The following is a 22,508-nucleotide window of genomic DNA, read 5'->3' on the forward strand; positions in this document are numbered from 1 at the left end:
CCCAAACCTGCAGGATCCTCACTCCTGTGCCGGGCATCCCGAACGGACTGACGGACGGACAGACAGACAGACGGCCCCAGGGAGTCGCTGTAAGTGAGAAACTGCCTTCAGTTCGTGCTCTGCTTCTGGCAAGGGGCAAAGCCTGCTGCCACCGGCTCCTTCCTGCCTTTCGAACACACATTTGCACCCTATCTGTGCTTTTAGAGGAGCAGCGTGGTTAACAGCTTTCTGTTCGAGGTGATGCCAGCAATACCAGCTCTGATCAGTCTGGGGTTTTTTTTGGAGGAGCTCTGATCAGTTTGGGCATTTTTAGAGGAGCCCACTTGAAACAAAGGTGATTTTGTTATATGTACCAAATCGAAAGGGAAAAGGAACAGGAGTTTAGAGGCTAAACCTACCAGGAAAGCACAGCTCCTCCCTGGCTCAGCCTGAAGGCTGCTGCTTCTTTTCAATTTTTTTTTTTTCCCCCGTTGTTGAAGCTGCTCAGTTTTTGTGCTGCTCTGGCAACAGCCAAGAGCAGCAACTACTTTGTCTAAAAAGCAGTTGTAGGATAAAGTCAGTGTTTGTTGGTTTTCTCAGCTTTTACAGAAATGGGGCAACTCAGGGGTGTTTTAAAAGGTTTTATTCCATTATCAGTCTCTTGTGAGACACAAGAGATGTAAAACTCAACACCATTCCATCAGAAGCCAACCTATTTCCTGGTTACAATACAATGCATCTTTCACAGCTCTAATTCTCTAAAATACCTGGTCTTTTTGCAAGGCTGTATTTTGAAACTTGTTGAAATTTGTTTCTAGTTCAATCTCTCAACAATGTCATCTCTATTCCATTCCTGAATTAGCACACCTTATTTCAGTATTCGCATACAGATGTACAAGACTGTATAAGCTTTCTATCAGGTTTTGAGAATTCCTTACACATCCATTTCCCACAGGTGTTGGCTGATGTACAGCTCAGATCTCAGCCCTCTCCTCTGGGATCCTTTCACAAGGATCAACATTTTCCTATTTGGCAGAATATTTTAACAGCAGCAACAACAAAATCAGCATTGAGATTTAGCCTGGAGGGAATCTTCTGTGGAGGTTTGAGTTATTTCTTTCGTTAGGGAAAATGAATGAGGGAAAGTGCTGAGCTGTAAAGCTGAGTTTTCCTAGGATGTAGGATTGGGAAATTTCCTAAAAGCTGATGAGGTAAGATCCCTAAATCCAGTGTTTGCCAGTAATGCCACATGTAGTATATTTTTGCCTACACACTCTCATAAATGGTAAGTTTTCTTGGGCATTTCAAATTTATTTTTTATAATTTCTGGTGTAATGGTGTCCTGCATTTTGTTGGAGAACAAATACCATTAAAAATATTGCTGCTGCTTCCTCTCCTGCCCTTTCAAGAACCACCAGTGGGTAAATCCCCTTTTTTAGGTTTGTCACATCCTTTTTGCTGCAGAGGAGGCTTCACCAGAGCCTTTCTGTAATGTTTGTACTGGCTGAGCTCAGCAGTGACTGTTTTCAGCTGGAGACTTGGTTTGGAATTGTGGCTCCACGGAAAAAGGAGCAGAAAATCCAGGACAAAGTGCTCTCAGCCAGCGATGAGGAGCTGTAGAACCAGGTTTAACTGCTTGCCTTTCACCTCCAGCAGGAAGGTTCCTGTGGAGCAGCAGGAATTTCTGCTCCCATGGATAAATCACTTCGCTTCACAATCTGTGTGCTCACAGCCCTGCTGCTCCTGAAGGAATCAAGCCAAGCAGGTGAGGAAAAGGATCCAGAAGTGTTGGCTGCACCCAAACCTGGCTTTGTTCTTCTTTAAATCATTAATTCCTTCTGGTTTTGCCTGCCAGTGCTTGCAGAATTTTGTCCTGATCTCAGAATTTGCTTTCAAATGGGTTATTAAGAAATTCCCCAGGGCTCACCTGGTGGCTGGGGCTCTGTGAGTGCCACCAAGTGCCTTTGATGTCCTCCAATGCCTTTGATGTCCCCAAGTGCCTTTGCTGCTACAGTTGAAAACCTGATGGCAGAGACGGGGGAAGATGAAAAAAGCCAAGAAAAAGGGGTGGGTTTAGGTGTGGTTATTGTGGTTAAAGCTGCACTTCTGTGAGTTTATGGTCCCTTGAGCTGCAGCAAGGTGTGCTGAGGATGGAGGAGAAAACTGAGGTGAGGTGGCCAGTCCTGAGCAGTGCCAGGAGCCTTTTCCCCAGGAATCCAGCAGGAGCCTCCCTTTGGAGGGCTGGGCAAGCTCAGGGTAGCAGGAGCAAAGAAAAAAGCTGATTTTCTTACAGCCACAGTCTCTGCCTGCAACCACCAACCTATGGGGAAGGGAGGGATGAGCCTTTCCCTTATCCTGTGCTGCTGCAGCCTCCCAGGAGGATTCCCAGGATTTCCAGGAGGATTCCCAGGATTCCCAGGAGGATTCCCAGCAGAATCCTCGATGCTGGGCACTGTCACTGCCATGACCTGGGGTTGGTGCTGCAGCCCCATCACCCCTGGGCCTTTCAGGAGGGTTCACAAAGGGGCTTTGAGCTGGGAGCTGGAGCCCTCAGAGGCTCTGCTGCCTTCCAAGGAACCCCACGGGGCCTCCAAAGGCTGCTGCTGGCTTTAAAGGGCTTCTAAAGGCAGACAAGAGAACTCCTTTGTGGAGATTTCCAGCCCCCATGGAGAACTGTGGTGGAGAGGGAAAAAACAGGTTTTGTTTGACAAGAATGCAGAGTTCAGCACAAGGCCAGAAAATGCAACACCAAAGAAGGAAAAATAAATACATAATGAATGAATATGCTGTTATATTTAGAGAAAAAACTCACAGCTTTTGCTTGAAAGAGTGAAAACATATCCTGCATTTTTTAGTTTATCTTGAGGGATTTTTGGCTTTTGTGCTGTGAATTCTCTGAGTCCAAGGAGCAATGCTAAGCAGATTCTAGAAAAATCATCCTGGGCAATTAATAAGCAACATATTGACAAAATTGTGGTTTTAATTCTGCATCTCAGATGCAGAACCTGCCAGCAGCAGGGGAAAGCGAGAGTAAGAAAAAGGAGTGGCTGGGAATTGGGTGGTGAGGAACCTTTGGCTTCTCCTCAGGGGAAGATGGGGCTTGGCAGGAAAGGGGGAAGGTCTGGGCTGTGTGAGGAAGAGGAGCTGGTGCTGCCCCTCCTCAGGGATGGACTGGCTGTGCAGGAGGCCCTCAGAGGGTGAGGGACATCAAGTGGCATCATTAAGTGACTTTAGAACCTCCTGCAGCCCCTCTCTGCTGTCTCTGCCTTCATTTGTGCCCTGGGGGAGGACAGAAAGGGACTTGGGGAGTTGAGGGTGAATGTTGTGATTATTTCAGTGGGCTGTGAAATGAGGAGCTGTGAATACAAGACCCACACAAATCTGATTTTGTTGTATTTTTCCAGGAGCTGGGAGGAATGATGATGCTATGAGTAAGGTATGTCTGAGTTCATTACTGCAGAGCCACTAACGAAGGCGTGGGGCCGATGATTTTACATATTCAATCCAGAAATAGTGATCAGAATGTAAAATATTTTCATCTTTGAAGAGTTATTATTTTAAGTACAGTGTTCATGGCCGGCTGTGTCTCTGTGCTGTTTTCCTTTGTTTGTTTTTGTGAGTTTTTTTGACTGAATTTTTTATCCAGAGCTCAAAATTCAGCTGTGCCCCAGGGAAGAACCTGCCAGTAGCCCTTGTCTTCATGGCTGGTTGAGCTGGGGAACTTGTGATCACAGCTTTCCACTCAAAGCTCATCCCTCAAACCCTTCCATGGCACAGAGAGAATTAAAACGAGATCCTTTGGAAGGACTGAGGTTTCTTTTGCACATTTTGTACTGCATATATATATATATTTATATATTTATATATTCACACACACATATACACATCCTCTCTCTGTCTAGAAAAATCATCCTGTAATTTACAATAAGCAGATGCATTTAAGACCAGCAAACCTCACAGAATTTGGCACTTCACTAGAAAAAGCTACAAGTGCCCTGCAGTGGCTTTGATGAGGAATCCTCTCGAGTGGGTGACTGCAAAATTGGAAGATGTGTCTTTAACTCACACGAATGAATCCACTTTTCCTCTCCTCCTCCTCCTCCTCTCAGGTTTCCAACTGTTCTGCGTCTCCTGGAATTGCTCTCTAATGAGACCTTAATTGGCTGCTAATTCTTTTGTCTGCAGCAGGAATTGGTCTCTTGGGGAGGCTGCACGCACCAGCTGAAGATGTGCAGCAGCATTTGCAGGGATTGTTGTTTGCAGCAGGCAATGAAGTGAAACGCTGTGATTTATTAATTAGTCAGGAAACAGCAGCAGCCACTGCAGGTTTAGGGCTGGTTTAACCCCCCTACACCTCCCAGGTCACCCCAAAATAACTTTGAAAAACCTTGAAACCCAACAGTTCCTCAATTTCTGCTTTGCAGGGCACGGACCCTCGGGGAGCAGGAGAGGGGCTTCCAACCCTGACTGTCACAACCATCCTGGTAAGGCCCTGACAGGGGCAGGGAACAGCTTTTTTTGGGCTAATTCCCCTTTTCCCACCCAAAACCGTGGCCGGAGCCCAATTTCACTAAAGGGGGGGTTGAGAATTTTTGGTAATTCTGGGAATTTCGAGAATTCTGAAATTTTTTTTGGGTGGGGGGGACTGTGATGAGAACTCCCCCGATTCGAGGCCACTCTGGGAATTTCCATGGATTTTGCATCTCAAAAATCCTCCCGTAATTCCAGGAAACTTCAGGAATTTGAGAATTTTGGAGGGGGGGTGGGGGGAATCTTGGAAAATGTTAATATCAATAAAATAAAATAAAAAGGAAAAAAAAGAAAAAAAAGGAAATAAAAAAGGAAATAAAAAGAAAAAAAAAGAAGGAAAAAAAAGGAAAAAAAAAGAAGGAAAAAAAAGGAAAAAAAGGAAATAAAAAAGGAAATAAAAAGAAAAAAAAAAGAACAAAAAAGGAAAAAAAAGACAGAAAAAAGGAAAAAAAATTAAAAATTAAAAAAGTGGGGAGGAATAAGGGGGCGGTTTTACCAAGGCCGGGTTTAACCCCCCGGGCTGATCTGGCTGCGTGTCCCTGCCTCTCAGGAGGATCCCTACGTGATGGTGAGGGGAGCAGAGCTGGAGGGATACTGCATGGAGCTGCTGGCGGCCCTGGCGGGGATGCTGCGCTTCCAGTACCGCGTCAGGGTGGTGGGCGACGGCCAGTACGGGGCTGTGGCGGCCGGGGGCAACTGGAGCGGCATGATCGGCGAGATCCTCAGGAGGGTAAGGCCCCGCCTGCCCCCACCACCTGCGGGGACCGTTTATTCCAAATGGGCACGTTGAGCTGGTACCCATATCTGACTGTGGTTTATTCCAAATAGGGATGTTGAGCTGGTACCCATATCCGACTGTGGTTTATCCAAAATAGGGATGTTGAGCTGGTACCCATATCCAACTGTGGTTTATCCAAAATAGGGATGTTGAGCTGGTACCCATATCCGACTGTGGTTTATCCAAAATAGGGATGTTGAGCTGGTACCCATATCTGACTGTGGTTTATTAAAAAGAGGGATGTTGATCTAGTACCCATATCCGACTGTGGTTTATTCCAAATAGGGATGTTGAGCTGGTACCCATATCCAACTGTGATTTATTCCAAATATGGCTGTTGATCTAGTACCCATATCCAGCTATGATTTGTTCAAAATATGGCTGTTGTTCGAGGGACAGAAATGTTCGAGGGACAGAAATGTTTGTTTGAGGGACAGAAATGTTCCCTGGGCTGGTGGCTGACTGTTTTTTGTCTCCTTGGCAGGAAGCTGACATTGCAGTGGCTCCGCTGACCGTCACTTCAGCCAGGGAGGAGGTGGTGTCCTTCACCACCCCCTTCCTGCAGACTGGGATTGGGATCCTGCTCCGCAAGGACACGGCCTCCCAGGACATGTCCTTCTTCCACTTCCTGTCCCCTTTCAGCAAGGAGACCTGGACAGCTCTTTTATTTGCTTACCTGCTCACCTGCTTCTGCCTCTTCCTTGTTGCCAGGTACAAATGCATTTCTGTAGCCATGATATTTTCTGAAAAATCCTTTCCTTAAGATTTTTCCTCCTGAGAAGCTGAGAAGCCTCAAGAACAAAATGTAAGCAATGGTTATCTGCTGCTGTGGAATGCAACAGGTGCATCTGTGATTGGTCTCATGTGGTTGTTTCTAATTAATGGCCAATCACAGTCAGCTGGCTCGGACTCTCTGTTTGAGACACAAGTTTTTGTTATCATTCCTTCTTATTCTATCCTTAGCCAGCCTTCTGATGAAATCCTTTCTTCTATTCTTTTAGTATTGTTTTAATATAATATATATCATAAAATAATAAATCAAGCCTTCTGAAACATGGAGCCACATCCTCATCTCTTCCCTCATCCTCAGACCCCTGTGAACACCATCACACATTTCTTTCACAGGCTGTGTTCAAGTCAGTGCCTTTCTCACCTATGAAGAGCTTAGAAAGTCCCAGGGAGCCTTTTGCTCTAGGAACCTCCTGTGCAGCTCTAGTACAAGGGCTGAGAATGCTTAAATCCTGTCAGATTAAGCAGCATTATGACTGGGATGTCCCAGTGAGGAACACCAGATCTCTTGAGGGGGATTATTTTTATTTTTTTCCTGCTGAATGTCTGGTTTTATCCTGTCATTTTCCCACAGACTGAGCCCCTGTGAATGGAACGAGCCAAAGAATGAAGAGAACCACTTCACCTTCCTGAACAGCCTCTGGTTTGGAGCAGGAGCACTGGCCCTGCAAGGTGAGCTGGGAGGATGACGATGGTGCACACAGCTTCTTCTGTGACACTGGGGTGAAAAGGTGTCCTAGGAGAGACACTTGGAGCACTAAACCAGTTTGGGGAGGTGTGAGTACAGACCTGCTGGGCCTGTACAGGTGATTGACTCTGGCTGGGAAATATTTTCTACTCTGGGCAACCATTGCCTGGGGCAATGCCCAGCTGAGCATGGCAGGGCTGCTTGGTACAGAGGAGCTGATTGTGCAGCTTTGTGCCACTGCTGCTGCTCCAGCCCTGCCCAGAGCAGCACAGGAGGGACCCTCCAGGCTCAGGCTCTGTGTAGCTGCAGGGCAGGATCTGCAATTTGCCTTTATTGAAAGGCAACTCTCTGTAACTCAGGCCGGTGGACCTGCAGTTCTTGGTGTGTCTCTGGCCCCACATCCCCTCCTGTGTGATTTATGTGATTTTTTTGGCTCCCTGTGGTGCAGGTGCCACCCCCAGGCCCCAGGCACTCTCGGTGAGGGTCATTGCTGTGGTCTGGTGGCTCTTCACCCTGGCCCTGCTGGCCGCCTACATCGCCAACTTCACGGCCCTGCTGAGCTCCGGCAGCGAGCAGCTCCCCATCCAGACCTTCGAGGACCTGGTCAAGCAGAGGAACCTGGAGTTTGGGACCCTGGAGGGCTCCTCGACCTTCTACTACTTCAAGGTGCAGAGAATTTCCCTGTGCCCACACACACAGGGGCTGTAGGACTGCTGAGCTGGGGCTGTCCCACAGCTCAGGCCTTATAACCCCTACAGCACCCTCGTCACTGTTGAGTCCCTCAGTTTTCCTGGAATACTTCAAATAATATTGTTTATTATTATTGATTATTGATTATTGTTCTGTTCAGCCCTTCCTCCACCTCTTCCCACAGGAAAGCGGGCACAGAATTCTTATTTTTATTCTGAATTCTCCATGAAAAATCTCTCTACTCTTCAGGGGCTGCCCTTGTGTACCTCAGCATCTGTGACACTTGTACACCTGATGATGTTTGTCCCCAGTGTGGGGGACAATCTGTGCTTGCAAGGGTTCATAAATGGTTTAAATGCTTTTCTTCTCCAACCTGTTTTACAACCCTTGCACGTACAAGCAGATTTTTCTTTTTCTGGTGGTTGTCTCACCCTTGAGTTTGACCCTTGGGTTTTTTGACACTTGGGTTTGACGTTTGAGTTTGACCCTTGGATTTCTGGGCTGCAGAACTCCAAGAACCCCATCCACCAGATGATCTACGAGTACATGGAGAAGAGGAGGGAGCACGTGCTGGTCAAGACCTACCAGGAGGCCGTGCAGCGCGTGATGGACTCCAACTACGCCTTCATCGGCGAGTCCATCTCGCAGGACCTGGCGGCCGCCCGCCACTGCAACCTCATCAGGGCCCCCGAGGTCATTGGGGCCCGTGGCTTTGGCATTGCCACCACCCAGGGTGAGTCCCTGTCCCCTCTGCTCCCTGGGGTACCAACGGGCCAGAGCCAGCACTGCTGTCAGGGTCACCAGGCTGAGAACGCTGCACGGTGGGGTCACTGCTCTGTGGGGAGTTAACGCTGGCTCTCACTTTGGACTCTTATCCACAAATATTCCAACTCCTGGTGGCCTTGGCCCCAGGAATGCAGAGCAGGGGACAGTCTGCTCATGTTCTTCCCAAAGCACCTTTGCTCTGCCCCTGTCCCACAGGTGGATAGGGCAGGATTGTTGTTAGCCAGGAAAAGCCTTTGGCAGGCGGGGTTGGGTTCAGTGACACCTCTGCCCCCTTTGACAATATTTAACTAAACCATGGCTGGGAGCTCTGCCATCCTCCTCTCTCTCCTCTCTCCCCAAGCATCCCCCTGGACCAAGCCCCTGTCCATCGCCGTGCTCAAGCTGCGCGAGTCGGGTGACCTGGACTACCTGAGGAACAAATGGTGGGAGAGCAGCTGCCTGCGCCAGAGCCGGGAGCGCTGGGCGCCCCTGGAGCCGCCGGCCCTGGGGGGGCTTTTCCTCACGCTGGGCATCGGCCTCGCCCTCGGCATCCTCGCTGCCCTGGCCGAGCTCTCCAGCAGCAGCCGCCGCGCGGCCGCGCACGCCAAGGTGGGCCCTGCACCTTGTCCTGTGTCCCTTCTTCCACCAAGGTGGGCCCTGGCTCCTGCTCCAGGTCCTTTCCTGCATCCCTGTGTCCCTTCCTCCTCCAAGGTGGGCCCTGCACCTTGTCCTGCCTCCCCGTGTCCCTCCTGCACCAGCATTTCCACCCCGACCTTGGTTTTCTAAGGAAAGCTGTGCAGAAGGGCAGGGGTGAGGGAAGGCTGTGCAGTTAGTGCCAAAATTGGACTGTGGGATGGGTTTGAACCCTGAACAGCATAAATATAATATATAGAAATAAAATAAACCCCTAGCACCCCTTTCCCCCCCAACAAAAAACAAATTAAATCCCATTCCCTGAACTCCCAAGACAGCCAAACTGCATTCCACTGACCTGGGTGTTAGAGAGGACAGTAAATGATCCTTAATGAGTTTATTCCCAGGGCTGGCTGTTCTTTAGTCATTAGACAAGGAAAACACACACACAGGGGAACTGCACTAGTGCCCCTTGGTGCTCCTGCTCTCCAGCTCTCCCAGTGTGCACATGGAAAAGATGAATCCACAGAACAACCACCCACAGCCTTCTCTCCCTATTTCTCTTTCAGAAATCTTGTTGCTCTGTTTTCACAGAAGAAATCTGCACTCGTCTACGCATAAAAGGAGCCGCCAGACAAAGCCAGGAGCCGTCAGGGAAGGCAAATGCTTGAGGAGTTTTTGCTGTGTTAGGGTTGTGCCACGTCCTAGGAGCTGTATCAGTGTAGGAAGATGTTTTTCTCCTAGTCTAGAGTGTTAGTTTGCTAATTACAGACACACACAGACACAGCACTTCTGGAGTGGTGGTGGAGCTGCAGACACAAGGAAAATGCTCAGTGGCTTGGAAGAATTTAAATTGGTAAGGGGTTGAGTGGAGCTGTGACAAATGGATAAACTGGAGCAGAGCTGGCCAGGATGGTGGATCCATGTTTAGGTTTGAAGTTCACCCTGTAAGTCCATGAAGGCCTGGAGGAGGAAGTGACTGGGGACAGGTTAATGTGAAGCCTCTGCTACTAATTCCTGTGTGAGGAACACTCGTGGAACATTAAAGCTCTTGTCTGTCTCATAATTAGGAACAGCAGCTTAAGCACTGCAGCTAGAAATAGCCTCACCCTGCCTGAGCAGGAGGGGCTGGTCCCTGGAAGGCAATTCCTGGATCAGAACTGACAGTGCTGCTGTGTAACCCCAAACAGGCCCTCCCTGCACCCCAAAAAGGGAGCCCCTGCCACCAAGGTGGCACCTGAGCTAAGAAATGCCAGGCAGGCCTTGTCCTTTGTCCCTTCCCAGCACAGGAGTGACAGAGAATGTTTTGTTCTTGTTGCCCAAGAATTGAGGATTGGCAGTGGCAATTCATCAGTACCAGAGCAGGGAAGGAGTGTGGGGATGAGTCAAACACAGCAGAGCCCCAGCTCCCCTGCAAGGGGAGATGTGAGGGTGTTTTGCATCATCCTCCTGCTCTCAAACAATGCTGAAGGTTATGGGAAGGTTTCTCAGCTGCATGTTAAACACCTTCCTCATTAAGCTGTTTTCCCTTTCAGAGCTGGGATGACTGAAGCATTTAAGTGTTAGGGTAAATTGGTGGTGAAATCACTCCATTTATGAACTGTGCAGCTGAAGGAGGGAAAAACCAAATTGGGTTCCTTGGGAATGGCTGTAATTGCATTGCAGGAACAAAGCCACCAACCCTTGTCAGTCCCAGCAGGGAAAACTGAAGGGAACAGAAACCAAGGGGGCTCAGGCTGGGAAGTTATGGGTGATCCTGAATCCAGCACTGCACATTCCCTGGGAGGGGAACTCAGTGAGACTCAGCTTCCAGCTGCTGTGAAGGGATTCAGTGCAGCTGCAGGACTCCCTCATCCCTCCAGGACTCCCTCCCTTGTCCCTCCTGCTAATGGGAACAAGGGGTTAGGAATTCCAGGTATTGGGAAACCAGGGCTGGTCCTCAACTCAGACTGCAACAGCCCTGGCTCAGCCACAGCCTGAGCAACGTTTGTGGGGTGAGAAGGTGGATCAGCCCTTCCATCAGCTGAGCTGCACAGAGCAGGAGAGATTTAGGTAAGTCTACAAGCTGAAAATGCAACATCAGAAAATGCAACAACAGGTTCACTTAGCAGTTAAAAACTATTTGGTAGGTGTTGTGTCACTGCTGGCAGAGTAGGCAGAGATGTATAAAAAAAGGTTTCATTGACATTTAAATATATTTCTATATGAATGTCTCACAGAACAAAAAAATAAAGTCTTTTCATCACAAATACTGCAGCATTAAAATAAACACTTACCAAAATAAACAATGAGTGATATACATATATATATTTGAGTGTGTAGACTATAGAGTGAATCATATTGTCGCTTTTTAAGTCACAAAAGCACAATATAAATACGGAATTTCCTGTGAACTCTTGTCCCTGTTGTAATAAAAATACATTCTTTACAGTTAAAGTAAAACTAGTGCAAGTCCGTGGGCCGTGCCAGCTCCATCATTTACAGGGCACTTCGTACTTGAAGATGACGCTGAAGATTTTGCCCCCGAGGCGGTCGGCGAGCCACGAGTTCTTGATGACGGCCAGCTTGAGGCTCTCGCACCTGAGCACGGCGTAGTAGTTGGTGTGGATGGCCCTGCCCATGCCCTCGATGACCACCAGGTCTGTCTGTCGCTCCCGCACCAGCACGGCCAGGCCCTGGTCCAGGCGGCTGCAACACAGAGCGGCCAGAGAGGACACGCTGAGGACACCACTGAGGACACGCTGAGGACACGCTGAGGACACCCCTCAGCCACCACTGAGGCCACACCTCAGCTCCACCTGCAGCCACACCATGGCCACACTGCAGCCACCCCTCAGCCACCACTGCGGCCACACCTGCAGCCACATCCCAGCTCCATCTGCAGCCTCACTGCAGCCACACCTTAGCCCACACCATGGCCACGCCACAGCCACCCCTTGGCCACCACTGCAGCCACACTTTGGTCACACCTCCAGCCACACCTTAGCTCCATCTGCAGCCTCACTGCAGCCACACTATGGCCGCCTCTCCCCCACCACAGTGGCCACACTTCAGCCACACCACGGCCACCACTGTGGCCACCCCTCAGCCCAACCTGCAGCCACACCCCAGAGCTGCCCCAAGCTGCCCTCTGGGATTCTGCATGGAGTTACTGGTTCCCACAAACAGCAGCCCCTGAAAGCCAAGGGATTCGATTGAAATGTTGTTTAAATGCAGCCAAGTTGGGATTTTGACACAGGTATGTCTCTAATAGAGGAACTGATCAGAATAGGTTAAACAGGGTGAAATGGTGCTTCTGTCCCAGGGGGTTTTGACATCAGCCATAACCGCAGCTCCTGCCCCAGCTGTGTCCTGAACACAGACATCTCACCAAGAGCCAACAGCTCCAAAGCCTGAGCAGTGTCAGAGCTCTGTAAATCCACACTAAGCCCCTCCTGATGGGTGTGCAGAAGTGATTCCCAGTGGGAAGGGTGCCTGGGATGCTCCACAGCCAAACCTTTGACCATCCTGCAGCTGAGGGACACAAACCACACAGTGGCCTTTGCCCACATACCTCAGATCCAGGCACGGAGAACTGGAGCCCGTCTGAACCAACAGCAGCTTCTTATCCCTCAGTGCAGAGCTGTTTAAAAAGACAAAAATATTAAACAGCTGCTTCAGCAGGGCCTTGCACACCTGGGAATAAGCCAGAGAAGCAGGAATATCAAAACCTCTTTTGCAAAGGCTTCCTTTGCTGCAGGGACTCCACCAGGAAACACAATGTTTCCTTGAGCATCCTCTCCTGGGGACACTGTGTGTGTGACATACATGGATTTGCTTCTATTAACACAGAAAATTCCTGGTAGAGCAGCTGGAGTGCTTGTCAGGGGAAGACACAACAAGAAATATAACTACGGGCATGCCAGAAAGACCTAATTCCTAAATTTTTCACTTTAACAAAAGCAAATGCTCTGCCTTGGGCTGAGGCTGCAGTTACAGATGAAGAGAGAAATGCAAAGCCAGGCTGTGCCCAGGCTGTGCTGTCCCCAGGGAGGGGTGACAGGGGTGCTGCTGCTCACTGGATCACGGGGTCCATGGCCGCGATGCGCTCGGTCACGATCAGGGACTCGCTGTAGGTGACGTCGTTGAGGGCAGGGCCAGAGTTACAGGCCAAAATCACCTGGGGGGAGGGAGGTGACACAGTCAGGCTCTGGCATTCCAGGTGCTTGGATCATTCCCAGTTTGGCAGAGGAGTGTCCTGCTGGTGGGCAGTGACACCGTCCAGCAGTTACCAAAGCTCCAGAGGAATTGGCAAGGAAGAGCACTCACCTCTGTCCCTCTAGAAAGGAGCTCTCGGACAAAAGGAAAGACTCCTAAAATTATGTCTATCCCACTGTTATCTGCGAAAATTAAGGCACATTTATGAGGGGGACCCTCCTGCAAGAGAAAACCAATGCATTCAGGATGGAGCATCACTCAGCTCAGGGCAGTTTGTTATTCACAGCTACTCCTCCCACATTTTGTACCCTCAAACACCTGAGCCTTGGGGTCTGGCTTGCAGCAAACTCCCAGCACACACCAGTGACCAACAGGAGGAATGGGGCTCCCTGATGGTGCCTTTGCACAGGGCCCTAAACAGTTCCTGTTTTAAAACACCCCTCAAGTTCCTGTGCTGTGCTTGAGACAGGGCTCTCAAACTCCAGCAACAAAACCTCCACCTGCCAACTTAAGCCAGGCCTAACTCCAGAGTCAGGCTTTGATCCTGAACGCGCTGGGTGCCAGCTGGACCTACCTTGGAGGGTGTTTTAAGCCAGCCTGGTGCTGGCTGAACAGCACTCCCTTCTGCCAGGAAAGGGCAGCATGGACTGTGGGGGCAGTGACATCCTAAAATGAAAAGATAGTGCCTATTCTCCATTAACCTCTTCATTTGCTCTCAACCTGGTGTTATGAAACTTAGTTCACTCCAGTTCATACCAAGAGAGGAACTGAAAAATGCTTAATTCCTAATAAAAACTGACAGGACAGTGCCTGTAGTTCCCTAATTATCCCTGTTACACAAGATTAGCTGGTGCTTTAAGATGGAGCATGTAATGATTTGCTATAGTCTGCTCATCCCCAACCTTTAAGCTGCCATTTTCAACAGAGAGATTTACACAAAGACACAAAAGCTTTTTAATTAATCTTAATTAAATGGTAAAAGAGATCACACGGGAAAAAAAGAAAAAAACCTTTCCTAATTGGTAAGTTCATTACTTCCAGCAAGCTCCTACATTAATGCCAGGTTTAGCTTGGCTACTCAGGGGGAGGAACAACTCAAACACTACATTTGGCCCCAGGGTTTTAAATTCAGGGCTCTGGGAGCAGCTGGGCTCCAGTGGGAATTCAGGGAAGCAGCTTGGGAAGTAACCACATTTCAGACTAATTCCTTCACTCCTTTCTTTACGGGGAATTACTGGGATCTGTTTTGGGCTGTCTGAACAGAGTTCTGTTCAAACCCCACAATTACCAAGGTGGTTTGATGATTAAGGTGGTTAATTAGTGGGGTTAGGGCTACCCAGGGTCGTACCTTCAGTCGCTCCAGCCACTGGCTGTAGGAATCTTCCAACCAGGGACGTTCTGTGGCACAGACAGAGCAGTGTCAGCATTTCTTATCAGCAGCCACTCACTCTTATCAGCAGTCATTCGGCACATGGTACAAGCAGGAGGCTCATGCTGCACCCACTGAAGCACTGAAACATTTGAGCTCAGGTTTCTACTGTTAAATGTGTAGGCTGGCAGAGTTCCTGAGCTCTCTGTTACGGGAATGGCTCCATGACAGGAGGCCTGAAGTGGAATTTTCACACTACAGCTCAGGAGTGCTGTGAGCTGGGTGTGAACCCCCCAGGACACTTCCCTGGCAGGGACACAACAGTGAGTGACCATCTCTGTGTTTAAAGAGAGTCTGCAGGTTTAATTCCTTACCCAAACTCTGCATTTATATAACCCTAACAAGCCCTAATGATTTTTTGTCATCTGGGTGCCAGAACCCCACAAACATCCCCACTCCACTCCCTCATTAACATCCAGCCACCAGCAGGGATCTCCCCTTACCTTGGAGCTTTGACTTGGCTTCTTCAAACCCAAACTGTGGCTCAGACTCCAGAACACTGGGACAGGAGAGAGACAAAGGGCACAGTTCAACACCTCCACCTCACATCAGTGGAATTCAAACATTTCTTTAGCTGGGGCCCAGCAATTTCACTGCACTGCCTGTACTGGGGCTGTCTGTGGGTCCCAGGACTGGGAAATGTAGTTTTTAATCATGTTAAAACCAAAAGGCTCATCAGGACATTAAATCAGAGTTCTGATGCTAAAAGAAAACAGCCTCAGCAATGTACAGATGTTTGCAAGCAGTAGGGTAAAAAAGACATTTTTGGGTCTGCAAACCACCATGAAATGGTAATGACTTAAACCAGCTGCAGGCTGTAACAGTGGTGATGGGGAGATTGAGGAACTTTTGAGAAATTGAGGAATTTTTTACATTCTGTAGCTTAAAGGATGCTGGTAAAGGATGTAACACCTACTCTGAGACTGCCTTTGCTCCCCAGTCAAAGACATTCCCTGCCAGAAGTCCTTTCACCAGTGCAAACTGCCTCTCCTCCCAGCCCAGGGAGTCCAGGGACTCGATCACACTCTGGAAACACTTTAAGGCTATTCCATTTTCTTTCTGCTTTACCTGTAAGACAGACAGGAAACATTGGATTCACAGACCAACATTTCTTACCCAGCTTTGGTTGTCTCAGTTCCCAAGGCCACTTTTAACTATCTCCTCTGTGCTCATGGCCTCTCATGGACCAACCAATTATTGTCAGTGTGCTTAGGACCATGGAAAAACTTCCCTGGATTCTCACAAAAAGTGTCATGAGTATATGATCTATAGCCCAATAATTACTTTTCTTAGCAAATTAGAGATGCAATAGATCTTGAACAGATTGGGAAATGTCTCTTGAGCAAGGTGGGGAATGGGAGAGTGGACACACAAAAACCCTGTAGTGGTAACATGATGCATCAACCCCAGGAAACCACCACCAGCAGTCCCACAAAATCTGAAGGGTTTGGGTTTTTTTTTTCTCTTTTGCATCATCCCAAATTCTCAGCAGCTCTCAGTTTTTTTTCCCCCTTCTCTGTTTCCAGTGAGATCAGTGTTACAGGGTGAGTTCTCTTAGAAAATTTAAAATGATTCTGGGTACCAAAATCTTGTCCTGGCAGTGAACTTGTCTGAATTACAAGAAGCAAACATAAGCAAAAGCCACCTCCCCTGTGTTTTAGCCCTTTCTCAGAGTGAAGGTAGCACCTGCCAGCGCAGCCAGGGAGAACTTTCTCTGTATTTTGCAGAAATATGTCAACAGTCAGGAAAAGAGTCTTGGATCAGCCACTAGCACTGTTGTTATTTATATGGCACACAAACAAGTGGTGAGGAATGGACATACAGAAAGTTGTTTTTTGAGAAATAATGACTCAAATTTCCTCTCCCCAATCATTTCATGTCACAGAACAAAACACAGAGAGAAAACAGCTGCACAGGGGGAATGAATGTTTTTGAGAGCAGGAGGTTGTGAACTGTGTCCTTTCCAACCTAATGCTGAGAACCTCACAAGTGACAAAAGGAGAGAATCAGAGCAGTGTCAGCCTGGTGACAGTGTCTGGTGACAGCCACCACACACAGCTCAGGAGCACCAGGATGGCTTCTCAGGGCTCTCAGGACACTGAAGCTGGTGATATTTTGGGTTATCATTTTGCTCACCAGGAGCCTGTGGAGGTGAAGGGGTTTATGTCCCATTCCCCAGTGCTGTTTCTGCTCCCAGCCAGTGCAGGAACTGGCTCCTGATCTCTCCCCTCTGAGCCATCCATCACAGAGTGATGGAAAAGTGTCTTGAACTCACCTTGGAATAGGGGTCTGGAAAACTGAACTCGTTCAAACAGTGCTCCCTTGTATCCAAGAGACTTCTGACTGTTAAGGTACCATATGCACTTTGAAAAGGGAGAAGGGGGAAAAAACAAATCAATTACTTCAAACAGAAAAAGTTCTTTTTCCCTCTGTTTCCTCTGTAAGTCACAGCCTCCCACATGAGCATTGAAGATGCAAGACACAGGTGCTAAACTGTGGCTTTACAAGAAGATTATTGAATCTACAATTAAGATTATTTACTGTAGATTCAATAATCTTAAATTTACAATAAGATTATTTAAATACAGGGAGGGAGAGTGTCCAGAATTAACTTGCTGCTATTTTTAATAACCACATCCAAATTTTTAATAACAATTTTTCTGCCAAGATAGAATTTCTCTGCTCAACTCCAACACATGAAATCCAAAATCTCTGTGCAGAGGATGTTTGGCACATCTGAGCCTTCAGCCTACTTGGCTTTGTTTGCTCTGGTTAGCTTTTGGTGGGCATTCACTGCTCAAAAGAAGCAGCCAGTGATCCAAAAGGGAAAACAAAAACTTACAAGGGCTGCTGCCTGAGTGTCTGGAGCTTATTCCAGTATTTCTGGCGGAATTTCTCAGCTCTCTCCTGTGCATCCACAGAGTCTGGCTGGCTGGCTGCAGCTCGCTTTGCCACCTGGCAGAGAAAAGAGGCAACACTTTTGGAGTTACCAAATTAACTCTTCCTCCTCGTAATTGATGTGAAGTTCAGTCTGAGCAATAACCCCTCCATCTGCCTCCCTGTTCTGTGCCTGCTCCCTCCCACACAGCACCTCCCAGCCTCCCTTCATTCCAAACAGTAAACAACAATTTTAATGGCTCTTTTCATCCCAAAAGAGTTAAAGTTTGTTTTCCAGACTGTACTGTCAGAAATTAAGCATAAGTTCTAATTACTTAGAGGAGGGGAAAAAATGTAACAATGCACATACGCTAAAGGAGAAGCAGGAGCAGAAATTTAATGGTGCACATCGACCCCTTGTGTTCTCTTTTTGTTTACTCCAGTGAACTGCCTGAATCAGCTTCAGTGCAGAAAAAAATATAATTTATGTCTGGTTCAATTGAGCCTTTCCCATGGGAAAGTGTCTGTGAGGCAGCAGGACTGCTCCCAGAGGAGGAACAACCCAAGGATCTGTGGCCTTTGGTTGTGTAACTGTCCTGCCTGCAGCTCTGTACACAGAGGTCCAAGTGCCATTAAAGAGAGAAATGCTCTGCAAACACCTTTCAGGAGCTGAAAAAAAAAAGCACCACAAAAGAACATTTCTGCCTTTAAAGAGACCAAGCCCTTCCTTAAGGGACTGGGACAATGCCAGGTGCCTCTGTCACAGGGAAGGAGAGGCTGCACTTCCAGAGGGGTGTCACAGCAGGAACATTTTCCAGGACAAACATGCTTCTGCTCCACAGAAGATTTCTTTCCCAAATACCTGTGTCACTCACACAGGACTGTTCTGTGACACTTACCCCATCCAGTGCCTCCTCAAAGCAGGTGAGCCAGTATTTTCTGGCCATGGCATCATCTGTGAGGTCAACAGTGTCTGGGATATAAGTGGAAGGGTCTTTCAGCAGTGGCAGGTTAACAAGTGGTCTCTCCAATCTGTCCATTTCCAGCATGTCAAACTAGGGGAGAAATGAAAGAAATGGATTAGAACTCACTCAGAAATTAATTCACAATGAATTAAATTAGCACAAGGGCTGCAGAAGTCCAGCCACTGTTAAGACTGACAGATTTGCAGACAATTATAGGTCATCATAAATAATCCAGTTCCCTCTGAGGATTATTTTATCCATGCCCACCCTAGAGACAGAAATGATCCAGTGTGAAAATAATCCACTGTGCAATCAGAATTGCTGTACTGTCAGTGACTTTAAGAGATGACTGGGATTGTGCTCTTCTGTCCAATCTTGGATTTTTCTTCTCACAGGAAGCAAATTAACACTGCTTAAAGATGTCTGAACACGAAATTCCAAATTCTGAGCTATTTCAGCTGCAGCAAAATCCAGCTGAGAGACAAACATTCCCCCAACTTTGGTGAAGGAGAGCAAGCCAAAGTAGCAGCCAGCCTGTTTTCTGAAACATCCCATCCAACACCACACAGGACAGGAGACAACACCACCCCAGACACCAGACTGGGCACTTCTCTGGGAAGCAGGAGCCTCAAGGGCAAGCAGGAGAATCATCACCCATGTCCAGGTCAGGACTGCTAAGAGAACACACACAGGGCTAGGAAAGACAGCACATACTGTACCACTGCGTGTTCTCTGCAGAGGGGAAACATCAGGGGATGTGCTCATGAGCCCAGAACTCCCAGCATAATTCTCTCCCCAGCTGTACTGGTTTGGATCTAGAAAAGAGAAAGACACAGACACACATAATCTGAAAATAAAACTGAGAATAGTCCTGTGAGTGAGTCTAGAGCCAGCATCCCTCTGAGCAGCTGCTGCACTACACAAGCCAGCTCCCCTTGTCTTTAAAAGCAAACAGAATTTTTCCCTCTAACCCCCAAAAGAGATGTTTCAACCACTCAATGAATTACCTGCTCCAAGGAGCTTCAACCTGAATGAGACAAGAGACAATTTAAGTTCTAAAATCATTATTTTAACCCCATTTCCTTGTCATTAATCAGCATGCCTCCAAAGCACTATCACTGAGCATTTATTTCTAAATCTATTAACAAAATAGTATTATAGAACTCCCAAAGCACAATGGAAGCTTCAGAGAAACACTGAAGTTATTTCCAGATTTGCTTTATTTGAGAAAAGTTTAATGAGCTCAGATGTACAGTACATGCTGCAGAAGCAATGTCTTTAATTCCTCAGTAGCTGGTTCCTGGCCCATCTCTATCAAATGGGCAGGAAAAGAATTCCACATCCATTTTTTGGAGGTGTATTTGATATTTGCTGAGCTAAGTGCCATCAGCAGCCTGTGGCTGTGCCACTGTAACCAATGTACTGCCTGCCTTGCCAGTACACCAAGAGGGGAAAAGGGAAACCAAATAGGCAGAATTCCACCAAAGCACCCTGGATCCAAGGGATCTGGACAGAAGGGTCTCCTCTGTGAGGCTTTTCACTCCCAGACAAACACAGTTTGGAGATGCTGGTCTTCCTCAGTACATTAAAGGAATTCAGAAGTGGCCTCTTAAAGAGGAGGAGGTTCTCCAAACCCACATTTCTCCAGCTGGATTTAGAGCTGTGACTGCTCTTTGGAGAAGTGCAGAGAAGAGAAGAGCCCAGTCCTGCTGCCTTCTCAAAGGTGAGCAGGAAATCCAGTGAGAAATTCAGATGTCCCTGCCAGAACGTATAAAACCAAAGCCCAGCATCTGTGTTTATTAGTGCCAAATGGATTTATTTAGGCAACAGCTTACATGCAGCCTCTTAAGAGAAACTTGGACAGTACACTGACATTTCAGAACACAGCATATACAGAACAGAGCAGTGCTGTACTTACTGTCTTGTTCAGCTCCTTTTAAAAATGCCCCAATGGCTCCCAGGTAGCCTTCATGTCTCAGGAACAATGCCTGAACCTCTCCCTGCCACAATATGAAACATTGCAATTGGATGGTCCCTGAGGGCTAACAGGCACTTCTTTGTCACTAGTTTCACACTTTAATTTAATAGAAACAACTAGAAGATGGTAATAGTCATTTGTGCTACATTCTCACACATTCAGCAACTTTTAATGGTGCTTCTGGAGCAGCTCAGGGAGGAATTGCTCACACACATCATTCCCCAGTTATCACACAGCTGGAAAACACCCATGCACCAGTGGTGTGCGCTCTATGGCCTTCCCTGGAAAACACCACTGCATCAATCCATGAATATTCAACTCCTCTTGCTTCAACAGGCTGGAAATGCAAGGGCATGGGATTGCCAAGGTGAGTGTGTGCCACTGCAGCCAACAACACCTTTGGGACACTGCTCCTTGTGTTTATTTTATTGCACTGCTCTTCAACACCACACAGACACTGGGCATTACCCACAGGCAAGCATTCCCCCATCCAAATAATTTAATTATCAATGCCAAATACAGGAATGCTGGGGAGGAGAAGCCTCCATCCTCACAGCAGGGCCCCTCAGCTTTCCCAGGCTGGGTGAGACATGGCCTTTTCCAAGGAATTCAGCAGTGACTGTGGGAACAGCTCACCCTGAGGGAAACAGCAGCTCCAGCTCACAGGGAGATCTGGATTTCAACCCCTGGCAAAGCGTCTCTTACAACAACCTAAAGCTGCAGTTTTGCAATAGCTTTCTTGGAACAGAAAGGGACAACAGTGGTGAAATAAAGAGGGGAAAAGGCAGCACACAGGAGTCTCTTGCATAAAGCACTGAGATGAGAAAAAATTGGTATCATCTACTCTATAAAGTGCAGGACTAATCTACCTGTAACAACCATTAACAAGCTTGTGGATTAGACCTTTCTCCTAGTCAAAAATCTTCAGTATTTTCCACAGCTTCAAAACCTGCAAAGAACTTCAGCTTGGTTGGTTTGAGATTTGATTTTCTCTTTAGTAACAAAACCACACTGATGCCAAGTGCCTCAGCAGAACAACCCCACACTGCATGGCCTGGGGGTGGAAAGATGCAAATCAGCAAGAGGAATTGAATAATGATGGTGACTATCTAAGAACACAGTGGAAACTCATTACTTGGAGCTACAAGACAGACTGTCAATCAAAAAATAATAATAAAAAGAGAGAGAGGGAGGTAGGGAGAGAGAAAAAAGGCCAGACACAACTCCCAGGCATTTCACATTGAATTTCACCCCTCCCACAACACATCCCTGCCTTACCTACCTAAGGAGCAGCATTCTAAGCTTACTTCATGTGCACATTCATTTATTAAGGTATCCCAACAGCCTAGAAAAACACCTAAAATGGGACTTTGCTGTAGGGAAGCCTGTGTTTTCCTTACCTTGGAGAAGAAGTTGATGCTGTAGGTGATTGTGCGCATGGTGACGGGGTGGCCCCGGATAAAAAACCCTCCAAAATAAATTTTATCCAGGTTGTGCAGTTTGGCATGGAGGCAGGCCAGCTGGCCAATGTCATTGCTGATCATGTGGAGCAAACTTTTGGCCATATCTTCTTTGGAAAACTCTGGAAGGCAAGGAAGATGAAAGCAAATGACACACAAAGAGAGGAAGCTCCAGTGGACTCTGCTTTTCTAACTGAACCTGCAGCTGGGGAAAGAAAAATCCAGGGCTGGAGCAGCTTTCTTGATGTGTGGAGAAGAAAATAAAAACCTCACATGTACTTCTAACAAGGAGGAGTGTGATTTGATTTAAAAAAACCAACTCTCAAAGCCTATGTGAAATATTTCTTGAAAAGAAACTTCTGGATGGCAGGAATCCATTTCTTCTCTCTAGGAACCACGGGTGAGGGTTCATCCATCCCTCTTGGCCTGAGATGCACTGCAATTATTTCATTAAGATAGTGCAAATTGTAATAAATCACTGCCAAAGGGCCCTTCTGGAGCCCAGAAAGCCACATCTATTTCCCACAGGGATGAATTAACCCCAGGCTAACCAGACAGCTATTTTTTAATTTTCCCTCAGCTTAAGCAATCCCAAACTGAAAATTTAAGTGTCTGCTTATAAAGCAGTACTGCATAACATTTTAAATCAATATTGTGCAGGCAAAACACAAAATCATGAAAGAAGCTGGTGATTATTTTCAGCTCTACTTGTAAAAAGTATAAAGCTGATTCCCAAGAGCCAGAGGAGAT

At 47.5% G+C, this 22,508-nt stretch overlaps 2 protein-coding genes across 3 annotated transcripts in view; one reads left to right on the forward strand and one right to left on the reverse strand.

Moving 5' to 3' along the window:
* On the forward strand, window positions 1–11,161 carry LOC118694874 (probable glutamate receptor). Of its 2 annotated transcripts, none has more exons than XM_036396179.2 (11): window positions 1–89; window positions 1,636–1,744; window positions 3,384–3,415; window positions 4,404–4,463; window positions 5,060–5,239; window positions 5,772–5,998; window positions 6,651–6,748; window positions 7,213–7,430; window positions 7,962–8,187; window positions 8,581–8,828; window positions 9,422–11,161. In XM_036396179.2, the coding sequence occupies exons 2-11, from the start codon at window positions 1,672–1,674 to the stop codon at window positions 9,521–9,523; spliced, it is 1,464 nt and encodes a 487-aa protein (XP_036252072.1). In that variant the 5' UTR covers window positions 1–89; window positions 1,636–1,671; the 3' UTR covers window positions 9,524–11,161. The 2 variants fall into 2 exon arrangements, with proteins under 2 accessions (XP_036252072.1, XP_036252071.1); XM_036396178.2 differs by having other exon boundaries at window positions 37–89; window positions 1,633–1,744.
* The window catches only part of PANK4 (pantothenate kinase 4 (inactive)), an 18,336-nt gene continuing 6,968 nt past the window's right edge, over window positions 11,141–22,508 (reverse strand). The window contains exons 7-19 of the mRNA XM_036396177.2: window positions 21,699–21,880; window positions 20,239–20,320; window positions 19,035–19,135; window positions 18,255–18,410; window positions 17,321–17,433; window positions 16,754–16,841; window positions 15,395–15,546; window positions 14,922–14,977; window positions 14,398–14,447; window positions 13,161–13,268; window positions 12,911–13,011; window positions 12,406–12,474; window positions 11,141–11,540 (exon numbers count right to left, since the gene is read on the reverse strand). Of these exons, the coding sequence (XP_036252070.1) occupies window positions 11,327–11,540; window positions 12,406–12,474; window positions 12,911–13,011; window positions 13,161–13,268; window positions 14,398–14,447; window positions 14,922–14,977; window positions 15,395–15,546; window positions 16,754–16,841; window positions 17,321–17,433; window positions 18,255–18,410; window positions 19,035–19,135; window positions 20,239–20,320; window positions 21,699–21,880 (1,472 nt within the window). The 3' untranslated portion in view covers window positions 11,141–11,326. The remainder of the gene's footprint in view (window positions 11,541–12,405; window positions 12,475–12,910; window positions 13,012–13,160; window positions 13,269–14,397; window positions 14,448–14,921; window positions 14,978–15,394; window positions 15,547–16,753; window positions 16,842–17,320; window positions 17,434–18,254; window positions 18,411–19,034; window positions 19,136–20,238; window positions 20,321–21,698; window positions 21,881–22,508) is intronic.

The sequence above is a fragment of the Molothrus ater genome, chromosome 23, assembly GCF_012460135.2.
Source record: "Molothrus ater isolate BHLD 08-10-18 breed brown headed cowbird chromosome 23, BPBGC_Mater_1.1, whole genome shotgun sequence".
Classification (NCBI taxonomy): domain Eukaryota; kingdom Metazoa; phylum Chordata; class Aves; order Passeriformes; family Icteridae; genus Molothrus; species Molothrus ater.